This window comes from Panthera tigris, chromosome C1 (genome assembly GCF_018350195.1).
Source record: "Panthera tigris isolate Pti1 chromosome C1, P.tigris_Pti1_mat1.1, whole genome shotgun sequence".
In the NCBI taxonomy this organism is placed as follows: Eukaryota; Metazoa; Chordata; class Mammalia; order Carnivora; family Felidae; genus Panthera; species Panthera tigris.
The window spans coordinates 126284170-126300434 of NC_056667.1; the positions used below are offsets into that span (position 1 = coordinate 126284170).

The following is a 16265-nucleotide window of genomic DNA, read 5'->3' on the forward strand; positions in this document are numbered from 1 at the left end:
TCTAATTTTGAAAGAAGTTCTACTGTGGGTAAAAGATTATCAAGCAGTGTTGCATGCTACAGAGAAATTGTTCATGAAGGAGTCAACAGATGCAGCAAACTTCATTGTTGTCTTATTTTAGGAAGTTGCCACAGCCAACCCAACCTTTAGCAACCACCACCCTGATCAGTCAGCAGGCATCAACATGGAGACAAGACCCTCTACCAGGCAAAAAGACAACTGGCTGAAACCTGGGATGATGGTTAATTAGCACTTTTTACCAACAAAATACTTTTTTTTTTTTTTTATTAGACAACAGAAATGTATTTCCCCCCAAATCTGGAGTCTAGAAACCTGACATAGGGTATCAGCGGGCTTAGTTTCTTCTCAGGCTTCTCTCTTTGGCTTGTAGATGGAGATTCCCTTGTCTTCACATGATCATCCTTCTGTGCCCATATCCTTATCTCCTCTTCTTATAAGGGCACCAGTCATGCTGTGTAAGAGTCCATACTGATAACCTCATTTTAACTTCATTATCTCTTTAAACATTCTATATCTAACTATAGTCACATTGTGAAGTACGGGGCAGGGAACACAAAGTCAACATATGAATTTCGCATACACAATTCAGCCCATGACAAAGGTCTTGGGTCATAATGCAAATAAAGGCCCAAGCTGGAGAGTATATATGTACATATATATTTATGTACATATATATTATTTACTTGCAATTATTTTTTTTGAGACACAGTAAGTTTGAGATGCATTGAAATCTGTTCACCACTTTGTGCTGGCAGAGCCCAATCCTTCTTACGAGCCACCCCTTAGAGTAAATACAACACCTAGGATTAAAGGGGTCCTCACATGATATATAGAGGAGGCAAGCTTTCTCAGAACTCTTCTGAGGACAATAATCCCATTCATGAGGGCTCCACACTCATGACCCATTGTAATTCAAATTACCTCCCATAGACCTCACCTAATCCTATTGCATTAGAGGATAGGAATTCAATATACGAATTTTAGTGAACATAAACATTCATTTCATAATATCACTCACAAGGACTTGATCTACTGTATACTTTCTGTTGTTGAATGAGCCTGGAGTTTTTGCTGAAAGATTTCCCACATTCACAGCACTCCTAAGGCCTTTGTCCAGCCTGAACTCTGTGATGATAACTAAGGTCAGTGTGACTGATAAAAGATTTCCCACATTCACTGCACTCATAAGACTCTTTTCCTGTGTGAATTCTCTGGTGTTGAATGAATGTTGCCTTCCACTTAAAAGATTTCCCACATTCATGACACAAAGCTGTTCACCTGAGTGAAACTTTATGTGTACATTGAGGCTATTTTTCTCAGATAAATGGCCTTCCACATTCACTGCACTCATCAGGCCAACAAAGTGCTTTTAAATGAAGGGATATACATTGGTATTTTAGACATAATGCTATTACACACTTAACAGACTACAATATAGTGTAAACATAACTTTTATATGCACTGAAAAACCAAAATAATTCATTTGACTTGCTTTATTGAGATATTCACTTTATTGTGGTGGTCTGGAACGGATGCACAGTATCTCCAAGGTATGCCAGATGTTAATTTGAAAATTATTTCTATAAAGATATGACTAAATTAGAAAAATGGATAACTATTTTGAAGCTGAAATAATATATATATGTGTGTGTATCTATATCTATACCTATATCTATATATCTGTATACATACATATGTATGTATATATAGAGATTTTTTAAAGTTTATTTGAGACAGAGAGAGAGAGAGAGAGAGAAAGAGAGAGAGAGAGAGCAGGGGAGGGGCAAAGAGAGAGAGAGAGAGAGAGAGAGAGAGAGAGAATCCCAAGCAGGCTCTGCAATGTCAGCATGGAGTCTGATGTGGGGCTCAAACTGAGGAACCGTGAAATCATGACCTGAGCTGAAACCAAGAGTCAGACTGAGCTACCCAGGCGTCCCCTACTTATTATTTTTTTTAATGTTTATTTATTTTTGCCAGAGTACAAGCAGGGAAGGGGCAGAGAAAGGGGGACAGAGGATCTGAAGTGGGCTTTGTGCTGACAGCAGTGAGCCTGATGTGGAGTTCGAACTCATGAACCTCTAGATCATGACCTGAGCTGAAGTTGGACGCTCAATCAACTGAGCCACCCAGGTGTCTTCCCCCCTACTTAAAAAGCAGATAGGAAAAAGGCAAAGGGTTAAAAATGATGTTACCGTTTATATCTTTTCAGACCTCCGTCAGTGCATGCACATATTTGGATATGTACATATAATTTTCCATACACAGTGTGAAATGGTATCTAGGTTAGGGTCCTGGTGGGAAACATACGGCACACTCAGGAGTGATATGCTCAAAGACAGCTTTGCGAAGTGGTCAAAAACAAAGGTTTGGGAAGTTTAAAGAAAACAGAAAGGGATGGTGATGCACCCTGGAACCAGCAACTATAGAAAGCTATTGCTGCCTCTGTGTCTGAAGGGGTAGAGACAACACTAACTGGAAACTGAGAAGAAGCTGTGGCTATACACAGGGTGCTGTAACCTTCTGCTCAGTGCAAGCTGTGTCCTTCGGGGAGGAGAGCAGCCATGGCCAAAATGTGGCCCAGCAGAGAAGGAAAATAAATATCCTGGCCTTTCTCTTCTCCTTCCTTCTAATCTCCTATTGGTGCCTTCCAAAGACCAAATCCAATTAGAAGCCTTTGAGAAGGGTACCTGGTTGACACAGTCCATAGAAGCTGGACTTCCAGGGTACACAGCATGAGCGGAGAAGGGCAGTGAGTGGGATAAGGGGAAAATAGAGAATGCCCAGCTTACATAAAGAGACTGAAATAACAATGAATATATATATGTAGTCCTAGCTTGGCATGGCTCTGATACAGACAGCTTTCAGGTACCACTGTTCCGTTAAATTACACCAGACTTCTAACAACTTGGTTCAAATTCCAGTTATTATGGTGTATTAACTGAGTAACTGCATAAACACTGCTAGCTCTCCAGTCTACAAATCACTCCGCAAGTAACAGATGTTCATCATGTTCAGTGACCAATCATATCACTTATAGAGAGCAAAGTGTGTAGCTGTGTTTCCTCCTTGTCTTCCTCTAATGAAGTAATGTGACATTTTACAAAGGCAGATAATTGAAAGAGGGAATTGGCCAACAAAGATGAAAGTAATGCAAAGAAAAAGAGAACTCCATAAGTGAAATCTGAATCGAATGTACATGGAGTTATAGGAAAAATAGCTGGCCGGGGGCACCTGGGTGGCTCAGTCGGTTGTGTCAGACTCTTGGTTTTGGCTCAGGTCATGATCTCATGGTTTGTGAGTTCGATTCCCGTGTCAGACTCTGCACTGATGGTGTGGAGCCTACTTGGGATTCTCTCTCTCTCCCTCTCTCTCTGCTCCTCCCCAACTGGCACTGTCTCTGTCTCTCTCAAAAATAAATAAATAGACTTCAAAAAAATAGCTGGCCATGGTGACATTGCCCTATTTGAGAAACTCCAGATATGCAGCTAGAGGAACTTAGCAAAGATGAACTTACTGAGATAAACAAGGATTGTGATGGAAAGGATGAAGATGTCTCAGAGGAAGTGACCACAGAAAAACGTTTCACACTACAGCAATTCTTGCAGATATTTCATGACACTGAAAATACAAAGGATAAAGTGCTGGAGGCTTATCTGAATGTAGGAAGGAGTGTGGTAATTCATCAAAGCATAGGAGAGTTGGTCACTCCATGCGGTAAGTTATATGACTAGAAGAAGACCAGCACTGTTCAAATTACTCTTGCTAAATATTTTTTACAAAAGAATGAAACACCTGAATTCTCAATGTTTTAATATTTTTAAATTATAAGGTACTAAGTAAATGTTAGTTTTCTCATTTTTAGATGTTTGACCAATTTTAAAGGTCTTAAAACAATCCTATTTCCCTCCCTTTTTACATTGCTTTGCAATTTAGTTTGTATGATTTTTAGGGTCCTACACAACTGTTCAAAGCAAGGACTGCCTTGTTGTGTTTTCCAATGACTGATTAACATTCTATAACATGGATAAAAACATTATTTAATGGAAATTTGGATTGTTTGCATTTTTTTCATGCTGTAGTAAATATCCTTATGATGCCTTTTTTTTTTTTTTTTTTTTTTTTTGGTGTGCATCTGTATTGTTAGGAAAAATTCTAAGAATGACAGGTCAAAGGCCTATGCATATTCACATTTTGTTTAGGGTTAGGATGAAAAAAAAATTTTTTTTTAAAGTAGGCTTTACGCCCAGGATGTGGAGCCCAACACAGGGCCTGAACTCATGACCCTGAGATCAAGACCTGAACTGAGATCAAGAGTCAGACACTCATGGGACTGAGCCACCCAGGTGCCCCTCTCAATCACATTTTGCTGCTAATCTGCCTTCCAGATAAGGTGGCTGATTGCCAGTTTACACTTCACCAACAGTGCCTCAAAGTTTCCAATTCTCCATCCTGTTGCAAACAATAAGCATGTCTTATCATCACCAGTTTGGTATCTCATTGATGTTTCAATTTGATTGTCAGGGAAGTTGAAAACCTTGAAGAATAAGGTTTTATTTGTTTATTTATTTATTTTTAAAGAGCTAATATTTATTTATTTTTTATTTTTTGGAGAAAGAGAGAGAGCGTGCAAAGGGAGAAAGAGAGGGAGAGAGAGAGAATCTTAAGCAGGCTCTATGCTCAGCATGGAGACCTGTGCAGGGCTTGTTACCATGACCCTGGGATCATGACCTAAGCTGAAATCAAAAGTCAGACTGAACCACCCAGGTGTCCTGAAGAGATAAGGTTTTAAAAAGTTATTTGGAAAGAGAGTTCCCTACGATTACTCATGTTGTAAGTAGAGCGTTTACTTGCTCTAGGGACATAATGATGTCTTGATCTATTAAAAACAGCGGCAGCCACCAGTCCATCTCTCTGAGCAGCATTTAAGAGTCTGGTGGCTTGTTTTAATTAAGCAAAGTAGGAACAAGCAAGGATTTGAAGAAAGAGTGTACAAAAAAGTGGTAAGACTTTGCAAACTGGTGGCCACCACTCTTAGCCAGATGGCTTGTTTTTAAAAGCCTCTGGGTCACACTTTGGTCTTTCAATTAAATATACACACACATGGTTAGATTTAGTGAATTTAAAAATAAACTCCTGTGTAAAAACATCTTATTCTGGGCTTATTATTAATAGTTTCATCCCTGAACTACCAAAATTAACCAATCAATTTATAAGTAGTATCAGACACAAACCATGTATTCAACATTTTGCTATGAATATGAGGCTACAAAAACTTTAAGATGTGGTCCCTGCCCTTAGCATTAATAATATCTGTTCAGAGAATATATTTTATATGCCTAGAACTATAAATGAGCTTTTACCTGGATCTCTCTTTTAGTCCTCACAATCCTCCAAGGTAGGCATTAAATCTACACATGAGGAGAGCTGAGACTTGATTACACTCCTATATTAGGTCTGACTCCTCATTACTACACCAAATTGGTTTTTTTTAAAACGTTTATTTATTTATTTATTTATTTATTAAAAAAATTTTTTTTTAACATTTATTTTTGAGACAGAGACAGAACATGAACGGGGGAGTGTCAGAGAGAGAGGGAGACACAGAATCTGAAACAGGCTCCAGGCTCCGAGTGGTCAGCACGGAGCCCGACTCACAGACCGTGAGATCATTACCTGAGCCGAAGTTGGCCGCTCAACCGACTGAACCACCCAGGCGCCCCAAACACGTTTATTTATTTTTGAAAGAGATAGCATAGGAGCGGGGGAGGGGCACAGAGAGAGACAGCAAGAATCCCAAGCAGGCTCTGCACTGTCTTTGCAGAGCCCGATGTGGTGTTTTACACCATGAACTGTGAGATCATGACCTGAGCTGAAACCAAGAGTTGGATGCTTAATAAACTGGGACATCCAGGCACCTCACTACACCAAATTGTTTAAACAATTCAGTTGAAGAGTCACCAGGGTGGCTCAGTTGGTTGAGTCTGACTCTAGATTTCAGCTCAGGTCATGACCTTGAGGTTTGTGAGATGTAGCCCTGCATCGGGCTCTGTGCTGACAGAGCAGAGCCTGCTTAGGATCTTCTCTCTCCCTCTCTCTCTCTGTTAAATAAATTAAAAAACTTAAAAAAAAAATCCAGTTGAGGGGGCCTGGGTGGCTCAGTCGGTTAAGTGTTTGGCCTCGGCTCAGGTCATATTCATGCGTTCAAACCCCTTGTTGGGCCCTGTGCTGACAGCTCAGAGTCTGGAGCCTGCTTCAGATTCTGTGTATGCCTCTCCTGCTCGCACTCTCTCGCTAAACATTAAAAAAATTAAGAAAAATCCAGCTGAAGAAACAATAGGAATGAAGAGTAACAAGAAATTTTAACTTATATTTTTAAAAGTTTATTTTTGAGAGAGAGAGAGAGAGAGAGAGAGAGAGAGAATCCCAAGTAGGCTCCACACTGTCAGCACAGAGCCTGATGTGGGGTTCAAACTCACAAACCATGAGATCATGACCTGAGTTGAAGTTGGATGCTTAACTGATTGAGCCACCCAGGCACACCAAGAGTAACAAAAATTTTAGACAAAAATTAAGGTGGAAACCCTGTGGTCTTAATAGTAAGGTGGTAGTTTTCTATGGGTTGAACAGCCTGGGGTATATTCAATTGGATAGATCAATTATTTGGAAGATCCTGAGCAGCTTTGGGAGAAGAGCCATTCTTGAAAGTGTGTAGGATCTTGGGAGACAGACGCAGGTGTTGGAAAGGAAGAGTTGAAGGAACTTTGCCAGGGTCCCATGAATAAAAAGAAAACACACTGCGGCTGAGCAAAAGGAAGGAATAACAGATGCAGCTTGTCTGAAGGGTCAGACATCAAGGGGCAGGTGATGTGGGTTCTGCTGTACTGACGAGGTAGAGGTAATGTATTACGCAGCGGAACAAAGGGCTACTCCGGCTGGTGGAGTTAACCATAGTCCTTTGTGCAGGGTGTTGACATTGGACGAAGTGGCAAAACAAAAATGTTTGTTTTAAACAGGGTCCATCGGACTTTTGAGAAACTGAAGCCACCAGATAACAAATACAACTCAAATTCTAGAGAAATCCTCAAATGCCAGCAGGGTGAATTAGAACAGAAATTAGGAGAATGTTGTATTTTAGTGCCAAAGCCACTATCACTAAGGTGTTTGTAACTGCGGCCTTAAAAAAACCAGGCTGGCCCATGGGAAAGAATATTTTAATGGTCTCAATACTTGTAGATATGTCAGTTAGATCTCAATAAATCTGGAAAAAATAAAAGAACTCCACCCCTTTAAAAAACCACCTTCCAGAGTTTGAAGGAGGTGTTTGCTGAAAAATATATTTTTATATGACCCATCTGTATAGTAATGTACTTCAAGGAAAAAAATTTTTTTAAGTCTTAAACATGTTTCAGCTTTAGTTAACAAAGTTTTATTTCATAAAGTACTCTTAACTATAAATAAGTTAAAGAGAAAAAAATAAATCTGAAATAGTTACTTATGCAATGCAAGAAATGGTCCATGGCAAAAGCTTCAGAACAAATTTGACTCTACCCCAGTGGAATCCTTTGTTGCTCCATGCAACTGCCAGAGAACTTCCTGTGGAGCCTGCTACCCTCACAGCCCCTGCAAAAGCCAACTGGGCAACAACTCAGTGTGAAAACTACTGTGCTGAGAGATAGCATGTACTCATTGTTCATATGTTATTTTCTTCCTTCATATTATAATCATGTTCCTGAAGAGGGTCCATAGGGTTTACATGTGATAACTCTATGTGAACACATGTCAAGAAAAAAACCAACAGAAAACCAGGCAAAAATGTTTTGTAGGACAGTATGATAAAGAATTTATTGAAAGCATAAATGATGGCCTAATTCCCACCAAATATATGAACAAAAATAGGCATAAATGAGGTAAGAACTAATTAAACATTTTAGAAATGAAAAATATAGTCACTGAAATAAAAAAATGCAATAAATGGGGTTAATTTTAGACTAGGCATATTTGAAGAGTTATTAAATCAATTAGAAGACAGCACTCATGGAGTTCATGGAGAAGAACTCATCCAGAACACAGAACAAAGATGAAAAACATGAGACTAGAGACCCAACAGAGTAGTTAGTGGCCCAAATTTAGCCAACTGGAGTTTTAAGAAAAGAAAAAAGGGAGACAATAGTAAAGCAGTATTTGAAGAGACACTTGCTGAGAATTTTTCATAACTGAAAATAGATGTGGGTCTTAGACAAAAAGCACATTCATTCCTGAGCAAGATGAATAACTATTGAATAGATCAAAATTGGTAGCAGTTCAAAGATAAAGACACAACTTAAAAGCTGCCAAGGCAAGAAGCCAGGTTATCTGCAAAGGAAAACAACCGTACTGATAGTAAACTGTTCATAGACAATAAGAGAATTTAATGGTGTAATATTTCAAAGTGCTAAGGGAAAAATAACTGCCAACCTAGAATTTTATACTAAGCCAAATTATCATTCAAGAGGACAAGATACTTTGAGTTTATAATCAACAGGCTCTAACTTAAAGACATAAGAAAAGAGGTACTTTAGTAAGAAGAAAAGTGAACCCTGATGAAATGTACAGATATAAAAAAAGGCACAAAACTTGATAAAAATAAAGGCCAGTATATTAACTATGGTCTATAAAAAATAAAACTGAAACTTAGCAAACTAGGGGGAAAAAAACTTTAAAGAAAGTAGAAGGAAGGAAAATGATATAAAAGCAGAAATTAATGAACAAAAAACCAACAGGATCCATAGGACCAAAGCTAAAGACATTAGGTGAAGAGATTTAAAAAACAGATAAAATGTCTAAAAAAAAAAGTACAACAAGATTAAAACATTTTAAAACTGTAAGAGAATTCTATGAGCCTTATCCTATTAAACATAAAACTTTCTATCTCAAACAAACTTTCCAAAAATGAGAGGCTGATATGCCATAGATATACAAACTGGAAAAGAAAAATATAAAAAAACAATGGCTATAAACAGAAACATAAAATCCTTAAACATGAAATTAGTAACTATAAATAGACTATAAACGTTAAGAATATATATTATAGTCTCTAGAGCAATCACTAAAAAACAATACAAAGAAGTTCAATTAAAATATCAATAGGAAAATGAAATGCTAAAAAATATTTAAAGTCATTAAAAAAAGTCAAGAAAGGAAAAACAAAAAACAGGAGACAACGTAGGAAACATTAAATGGTAGATACAAATCTAACCATATAAATAACTACATTAAATCTTTTGGGAAAAATTTTCCAATTAAAATGTAGAGATTGTCAGAATGTATAAACAAGATCCAACTATATGCTGTCTATAAGAAATCCACTAAACACAAACATAGGTGGGCTGAAAGTAAATGACAGAAAAAGATAAGTGCTAACAATAAGCACAAGATGGAAATGGCTATATTAAGTTAGATAAAACAGATTTTAAGTGAGAGCATTACTAGAGTTGTAAAAAGGCATTTCATCAGATTAAAAGTCCAATTCATCAGAAAGATGTAAAAATCGCTAACAGTGTATATGGCTAATAACATAAAGAATGTGTCAAAATACCCGAATCAAAATTTTACAGAAAAGGAGAAAAATTCCAAAGTCTGTCAAATTTCTCTTTTTTTTTTTACAATATTTTTTTAATGCTTATTTATTTTTGAGAGAGAGACATAGGGCATGAGAGAGCACGAGCAGGGGAGGGGCAGAGAGAGAGAGGGAGACAGAGGATCCAAAACAGGCTCTGTGCTGACAGCAGAGTCTGACATAGGGCTCAACTCATGAGTTGTGAGATCATGACCTGAGCTGAAGTCAGACACTCAACCAACTGAGCCACCCAGGAGCACCTCATTTGTCAAATTTCAGTGATTGATGGACCTAGACAAAAAACACAGTAAAAGATAGAGTTCCTTTTTTTTGGTAATTTTTAAAAAATGTATTAGTTTTCAGAGAGTGAGAGGACACAGCACGAGTGGAGAGGGAGACACAAAATTCGGAGTAGGCTCCAGGTTCTGAGCTGTTAGCACAAAGCCCAACACAGGGCTTGAAACCACAAACTGAGATCATGACCTGGGCCAAAGTCAGACATCTAACTGACTGAGCCACCCAGGCACCCCAAAATGGATTAGTTCTGAACAACCCTATCAACACTATTTCTATCAGTACACTCAACAGGGACAGAATATACATTCTTTCCAGAAGCACACGGTTAGATTTACGAAGAGATGTGAAGAATTAGTACATGGAACACCAAACAGTACAAAACATTGCAAGGTGAAATTGAAGAAGACCTAAAAGTCATTCATAACAGAAACTCTTAACAAATGGAATCTCATTAACCTGACAAAGGGCATCTATTCAAAAACCTATAGAAAACATCACACTTAATCCTGGGACTTCAGAAGTATTTAAGTTAAATAGAAACCAAAAAAAAAGCATGGTCCCATCACTGCTTTCATTCAACATTCTACTTAAGGGCTCAACTAATGCAATAAGGAAATACGATGTAAGAATTAGGCAGGAAGAGATGAAACTCCTTATCTGCCAGACACTATTCTACCTGCTAGGCACTGTTCTAGGGTTTTTCACTTTTTAATCCCCACAATAGTCCATGAGATAAGATTATGCAAATGAGGAAAGTTGAGGATAAGCAAGTTACCCAAGTTTATACAGCTAATGAACAACAAAATCAGGATTTGAATCCAGGTGGTAGAGCCACAGAATCTATACCATTTACTACTGTGTTATCCTCCTTCCTATCTGTCTACTTTGAAAATTAAGTCAATACAAACTATAGAACCAAGAGTTCAGGTATGTTGCTGCAAAAAAAAAAAAAAAAAAAAGTAACATAAAAAGCTGGTAAGTGTTCTTATGCCTTCATAACAAACAAAAAAAATTTTTTAATGTTTATTTTTGAGAGAGAGTGAGAGTGCTAGCAGGGGAGGGGCAAAGAGAGAGGGAGACACAGAATCTGAAGCAGTCTCCAGGTTATGAGCTGAAAGCAGAGCCCAATGAGGGGGCTCAAATGCATGAACGGTGAGATTATGACCTGAGACAAAGTCAGACACTTAACTGACTGAGCCACCCAAGTGCCCCAGTAACAATTAAAAGATGTAATAGGAAGAAGATCCCATTCCCAATAGAAAAAAATAGTAAGATACTCTAGCATAAACTAAAAATTTAAAAAAAAACAAAACATTTCAAAAGATGGTAAAGAGTACCAACATATTTTACAGTTAAAGAAAAAAATACCAAAAAATTAAAGGATAGACTAAAGAGAAGAAAATTCCAAGTCTTTCCAAATTATTCTACAGACTTGAGGTAATTCCAATCAAAATCTCAGAATATACATACCAAATAAATCTGCAAAACAATACTAGACAATGTTAATGAGAACTATTTAGCTAAAATATGAAACCATGAAAATTAAAAAAACACTGAATTCATGTAATAGTTCTAGCAGGATAGGATCAGAGTGGGTACACAGGACACCTTAACTGTCTCCACGTCTTTTCCCCTGAAAAAGGAAATAAAGTATTTGAAAGCAAATATGACAATGTTAAGATTTGATAAAGCTGGGTGGCAAGTACAGGGGGTGTCCTTTTTATCATATCTAATCTGGCTGGCATATTTGGAATACTTCATAATAAATAAAAAAGATCATATCATTTTAGGACTTTACAGACTGTTTACTTTGAAAGAAGCTATAATTCTATGAATTTGAGAACAGCTTTAGGCCATTATTAGTTTAGGGCCTGGGAATTAATATAGAAAAAGATGGTTAGTAGTCCATTTGTTCTTGGTGTGGCTTAAATTTCTTGAATACTTTCAGAGTGCCAACTGTACTCAAGATAGTCTAGTAGAATATGAAGGAAAGACATAAAAATTGAGTCTGTACTTTCACAGAGGCTTATAATCTAGGTGGTAAAATAAATGAACTTTCAACAGTAACAGGCAGATGTTTATGTTCCAGGAGTAATGTCCTAACTTTCTGACCTCCCTCTTTTTCTGTATTGGTTTTTCTCTTCCTGTAGGAAAATATTTGTTTTGTTCCTGCCCATTAATGTGGTTCACTGTAGAATTAACATTAACAACATATTTAATAGAGAGAAAGTGTTCTAATTGTAATTCTTACACAAAAATTTATTTTTGGTAGGAAAAATGAGAGTGCATTAATTTAGTGACATCCACTAAATATTAGTACCAGTTAAAAATGAAATAGAGGGGTGTCTGGGTGGCTCAGTCAGTTAAGCATCTGACTCTTGAAGTGGGCACCGAGCTGTGCGTCAGGCTCTGTGCTGATGGTGTGGAGACTGCTTGCGATTCTCTCTCTTCCTCTGCTCCTCCCCTGTTCATGCTCTCTCTCACAAATAAACTTAAAAAAAAAAAAAAAAAAGGAAAATTCGGCAATACTTTTTAATCTATATGAAATAGGCTATTAAGCAACCCAAGCTTTCAGCTTTAAGAATGCTATCCTCCTATAATCCATCTGAACTTGTATCTTGATATGAATACATGTTGCGAATATATCAGCATTCATTTGTTTTTAAGTATTTACATAAATCAGTTGTGTACTTTTTCTTTTCCCAAATTACAAATGCCAAGAACCAGTTACAAAATCAGACTGCCATGAAATCACACAGACAAATGTAACGAGTTTTAAAATTTTATTGAAATTCAATTTAGAATTTAACAATTTAATACAGCATTATTTTGAATATTTTCTAACCAGTATTTTCACCTGCTTTACATGATTTCTGGGAACAACTTTAAAGAACTGACACTTTCTGCTTAATTTTCCATAATATATCAATTATACATTCATTAAAATCTCAGTTCCCTGAAACTGTTATTTCAATGTCAGAATTTAAAAAAATAAGCCCAAATATTGAAAATTTAAGACATTAATATAGCCACTGTAAAATAGAAAAGAAAAAAAAACCTTACACAATCTGAACTGTTTAAAATTGTTAACATTTATTGTAGTAATGCAATATGAATTTTTTAACATAACCATATGAATTTTTCATTAAAATGTTCAACCATTTCCTACTGAAGCATGTCCAAAGTTATAAAAATCTTCTCTTTTAAAGTAACCTATATTGAATTAATCCAAAGTAACTGTGGCACTTTAGATAAAACATATACTCCATTGTAGTAGCTTAAGGAATAGCCTGATCAATAGCAGGTTACTGGAAAGAATAAAAACAGCACAGCTTTCTTTAAGGAGTGAGTCGTTTGGGATCACGGGGGAACATTGAGGTCTGGCGAACATTGTGCAATCCCAAAAAAAGCATAGTGACTCGTTCCAATCCTAGGGAAAAAAGTAATCATTAATTCCTTTTCTGAAAACCTTTCAGGGTCTTACTTATTGAAACTACCAACATAGTATCGTCGATCAACAAAATACTTCTATTATTTTGAGTTTATTTAAAATGAACTGTTTTGGGTCTGATACAGAAATAGAAATGATGCTGTATGTGGGAAGGACTAAATGAGATATCCTTAAGTTGTATGGATTCTGTGAACTACAAAAATCTTGTAAATATACAAAACTTATGATTTAAGCAAACACAAAAAAGTCATTTTATAAGCCTGTATGTTTTCAAATGGGACCAGAATCTTAATTATGTAGTCTAGACCATCAGTATAAGACGAGAGCCATAAACTTCTTCAGGGAAGTTTATTAATGGAAGCACCAGAAATTTACTGTAATTCAATAGATGTGTAATGTAGTGGTTCCTAGTATAAGACTCTACGATACATTATTGTAAATGTTCTGAGTGCAGAAGAGACTGATTTTGATATGTGACTTAAATACTGTATCACTGTCAGAATTAAGACCAAGTACCACCTAAGAAACCGAAAAGAACTAGCAAATGAAACTCTGTGTGTGTAATTTATTTCACCAAAGTTGTAGAAGACATTATAGAAAAAATGCAAAGAATATTTTTATACAGCAATAACTTTTAATTTTAAAGGGATGTATTTAACTTCTTTTTTTTCTTTAAGTTTTTATTTAAGTAATCTCCACACCCAATGTGGGGCTCAAACTCATGACCCCAAGGTCTAGAGTCGCAGGCTCTTCCAACTGAGCCACCCAGGTGCCCCAGGAATGTATTTAACTTCTAAAACAGAAATATAAATAAGAGAATTGACATTTTAAAAATGTTTACTTATTTTTGAAAGAGGAAGAGAGCACATGAGTGAGTGGGAGGAGGGCAAAGAGGAGAGAATCCCAAGGAGGCTCTATGCTGCCAGTGCAGAGCCTGATGAGATCATGACTTGAGCTGAAATCAGAGTCAGACACTTAACCAACTGAGCCACCAGGTGCCCCTGAGAATTAACATTTTTATTGCTATTCCTTACCAAAAAATCTGCAGCTGCAAATTCGAACTTTGTATTAATCTAATACCAATCTAAAAACCCAACTATATCACATCTTCCCTTTAATCATTAATTACCAAAAAATGAGTGGTATTTGATAACAATTCAAATGTCCACAAGTTTGATTAAAATTTACATTGTCAATCAGTCACAAAAATATGTGAATTAAACAAAATGCACATTACTGTATACTCTGAGAGAAAATAGTTGTGCATTTCCCATTTAAACTTAAATTCTAGCGGCGCCTGGGTGGCTCAGTTGGTTAAGCATCTGACTTGAGCTCAGGTCAAGATCTCATGGTTTTGTGAGTCTGAGCCCCATGTTGGGCTCTGTGCTGACAGCTCACAGACTGGAGCCTGCTTCAAATTCTGGGTCTCTCTCTTTCCCTGCCCCTACCCTGCTCACACTCTCTCTCTCAAAGATAAATAAACATTAAAACAAACGAACAAAAACAACTAAATTCTGTATCCAGTGGAGCACTGTTTGTAGTAACAAAAGGCTGGTATCAACCTACATGTCTATCAAATTTTGATGTACCCTTTCAATGGATTGATTCTATGTAGTGTTAAAAAAATACTGAAAATGTCTAAGTACTGATAAGGAACAAATGAGAAAATACAGTAAGTGACAAATGCAAGGTACTGGATGATTTATATTGTATGCTACAATTTGTGTAAAAATGTATTTTTAAAAGTGTCTACTTTTGCATATGCAAAGATTATCTTTGCAAAGGTAAAAATAAAACTAGCAACAATAGTTTCTTACAGGGAGATGAATACATACTCTTCTATACCCTTTTAATTTGAAAAATTTTACAGTACTATATTATTCATTCACCAACCCTCCCACCCAAACAAACATCAAACAAAAATTTCAAGGAAACTATACATTCAGAATTCTTTTAAGAGTCTCTGATAGGGACATCTAGGGGGTGCCTGGGTGGCTCAGTTGGTTGAGATCTGACTCTTGATTTCAGCTCATGATCTCACAATACATGAGCTAGAGCCCTGGGTCGGTCTCTGTGCTGACAGTGTGGATCCTGCTTGGGATTCTATCTCTCTCTCAAAATAAATAAATATTTTAAGAAAAGTTCTGATAGGGACACCTAAAAATTGAGCTAAATTTTTACTTATTCATTTACTTTTAAAAGGTTTATTTTTTATAAATTTATTTTTTTTAAGTTTATTTATTCATTTTGAGAGAGAGAGAGACAGAGAGCATGTGTTCTCATGGGAAGGAGGGGCAGAGAGAGAGGGAGACAGAATCCCAAGCAGGCTCTGGCACTGTCAGCACAAAGCCTGATGTGGGGCTGGAACTCAAGAACCGTGAGATCATGATCTGAGCCGAAGAGTCGGACATTTAACTGACTGAGCCACCCAAGTGCCCAGATTTCTTTATTTTTTAAAAGTAATTTCTACACCCAACGTTGGGCTTGAATTCACAACCCTGAAATCAAGAGTTGCATGCTTCTGTGACTGAGCCAGCCAGGTGCCCCTTACCCTTTGTAAATCACAGAGTGGTCTCTTACATTTACTCTAGAAGTGGTCCTAAAAGCCAATGAACCATTACATTACAACAAAATATTTAGCAACAATCCAAGCTAACTCGAGGGAGAGCTTCAATTTGGGCTACTGTGAATGAACTCATGGATGCATAGAGAAAACAGGATACTCAATTTAAAAGACATTTTGCTTCTCAACTCTTCAGAGAAAAAAATGGCTAGAAATTTATTACAATATTTTACACACAAATTAGCTGTTCATTTTGTTCCTTGGAAGTCACATTTTCATTTAGTCATAACTCGCAAAATTTGTTATAATTCAAATTTGTACCATACTTAGCACTTATG

The 16265-nt window shown here is 36.8% G+C and overlaps 1 protein-coding gene across 4 annotated transcripts in view; it reads right to left on the reverse strand.

The window, feature by feature from the left end:
* Nucleotides 1-12985: 12985 nt before the first annotated feature.
* DARS1 (aspartyl-tRNA synthetase 1) overlaps nucleotides 12986-16265 on the reverse strand; it is a 63311-nt gene continuing 60031 nt past the window's right edge. For all 4 annotated transcript variants that reach the window (XM_042994369.1, XM_015545088.2, XM_007098848.3 and 1 more), the window contains exon 16: nucleotides 12986-13343. In XM_042994369.1, the coding sequence (XP_042850303.1) occupies nucleotides 13252-13343 (92 nt within the window). In that variant the 3' untranslated portion in view covers nucleotides 12986-13251. The remainder of the gene's footprint in view (nucleotides 13344-16265) is intronic.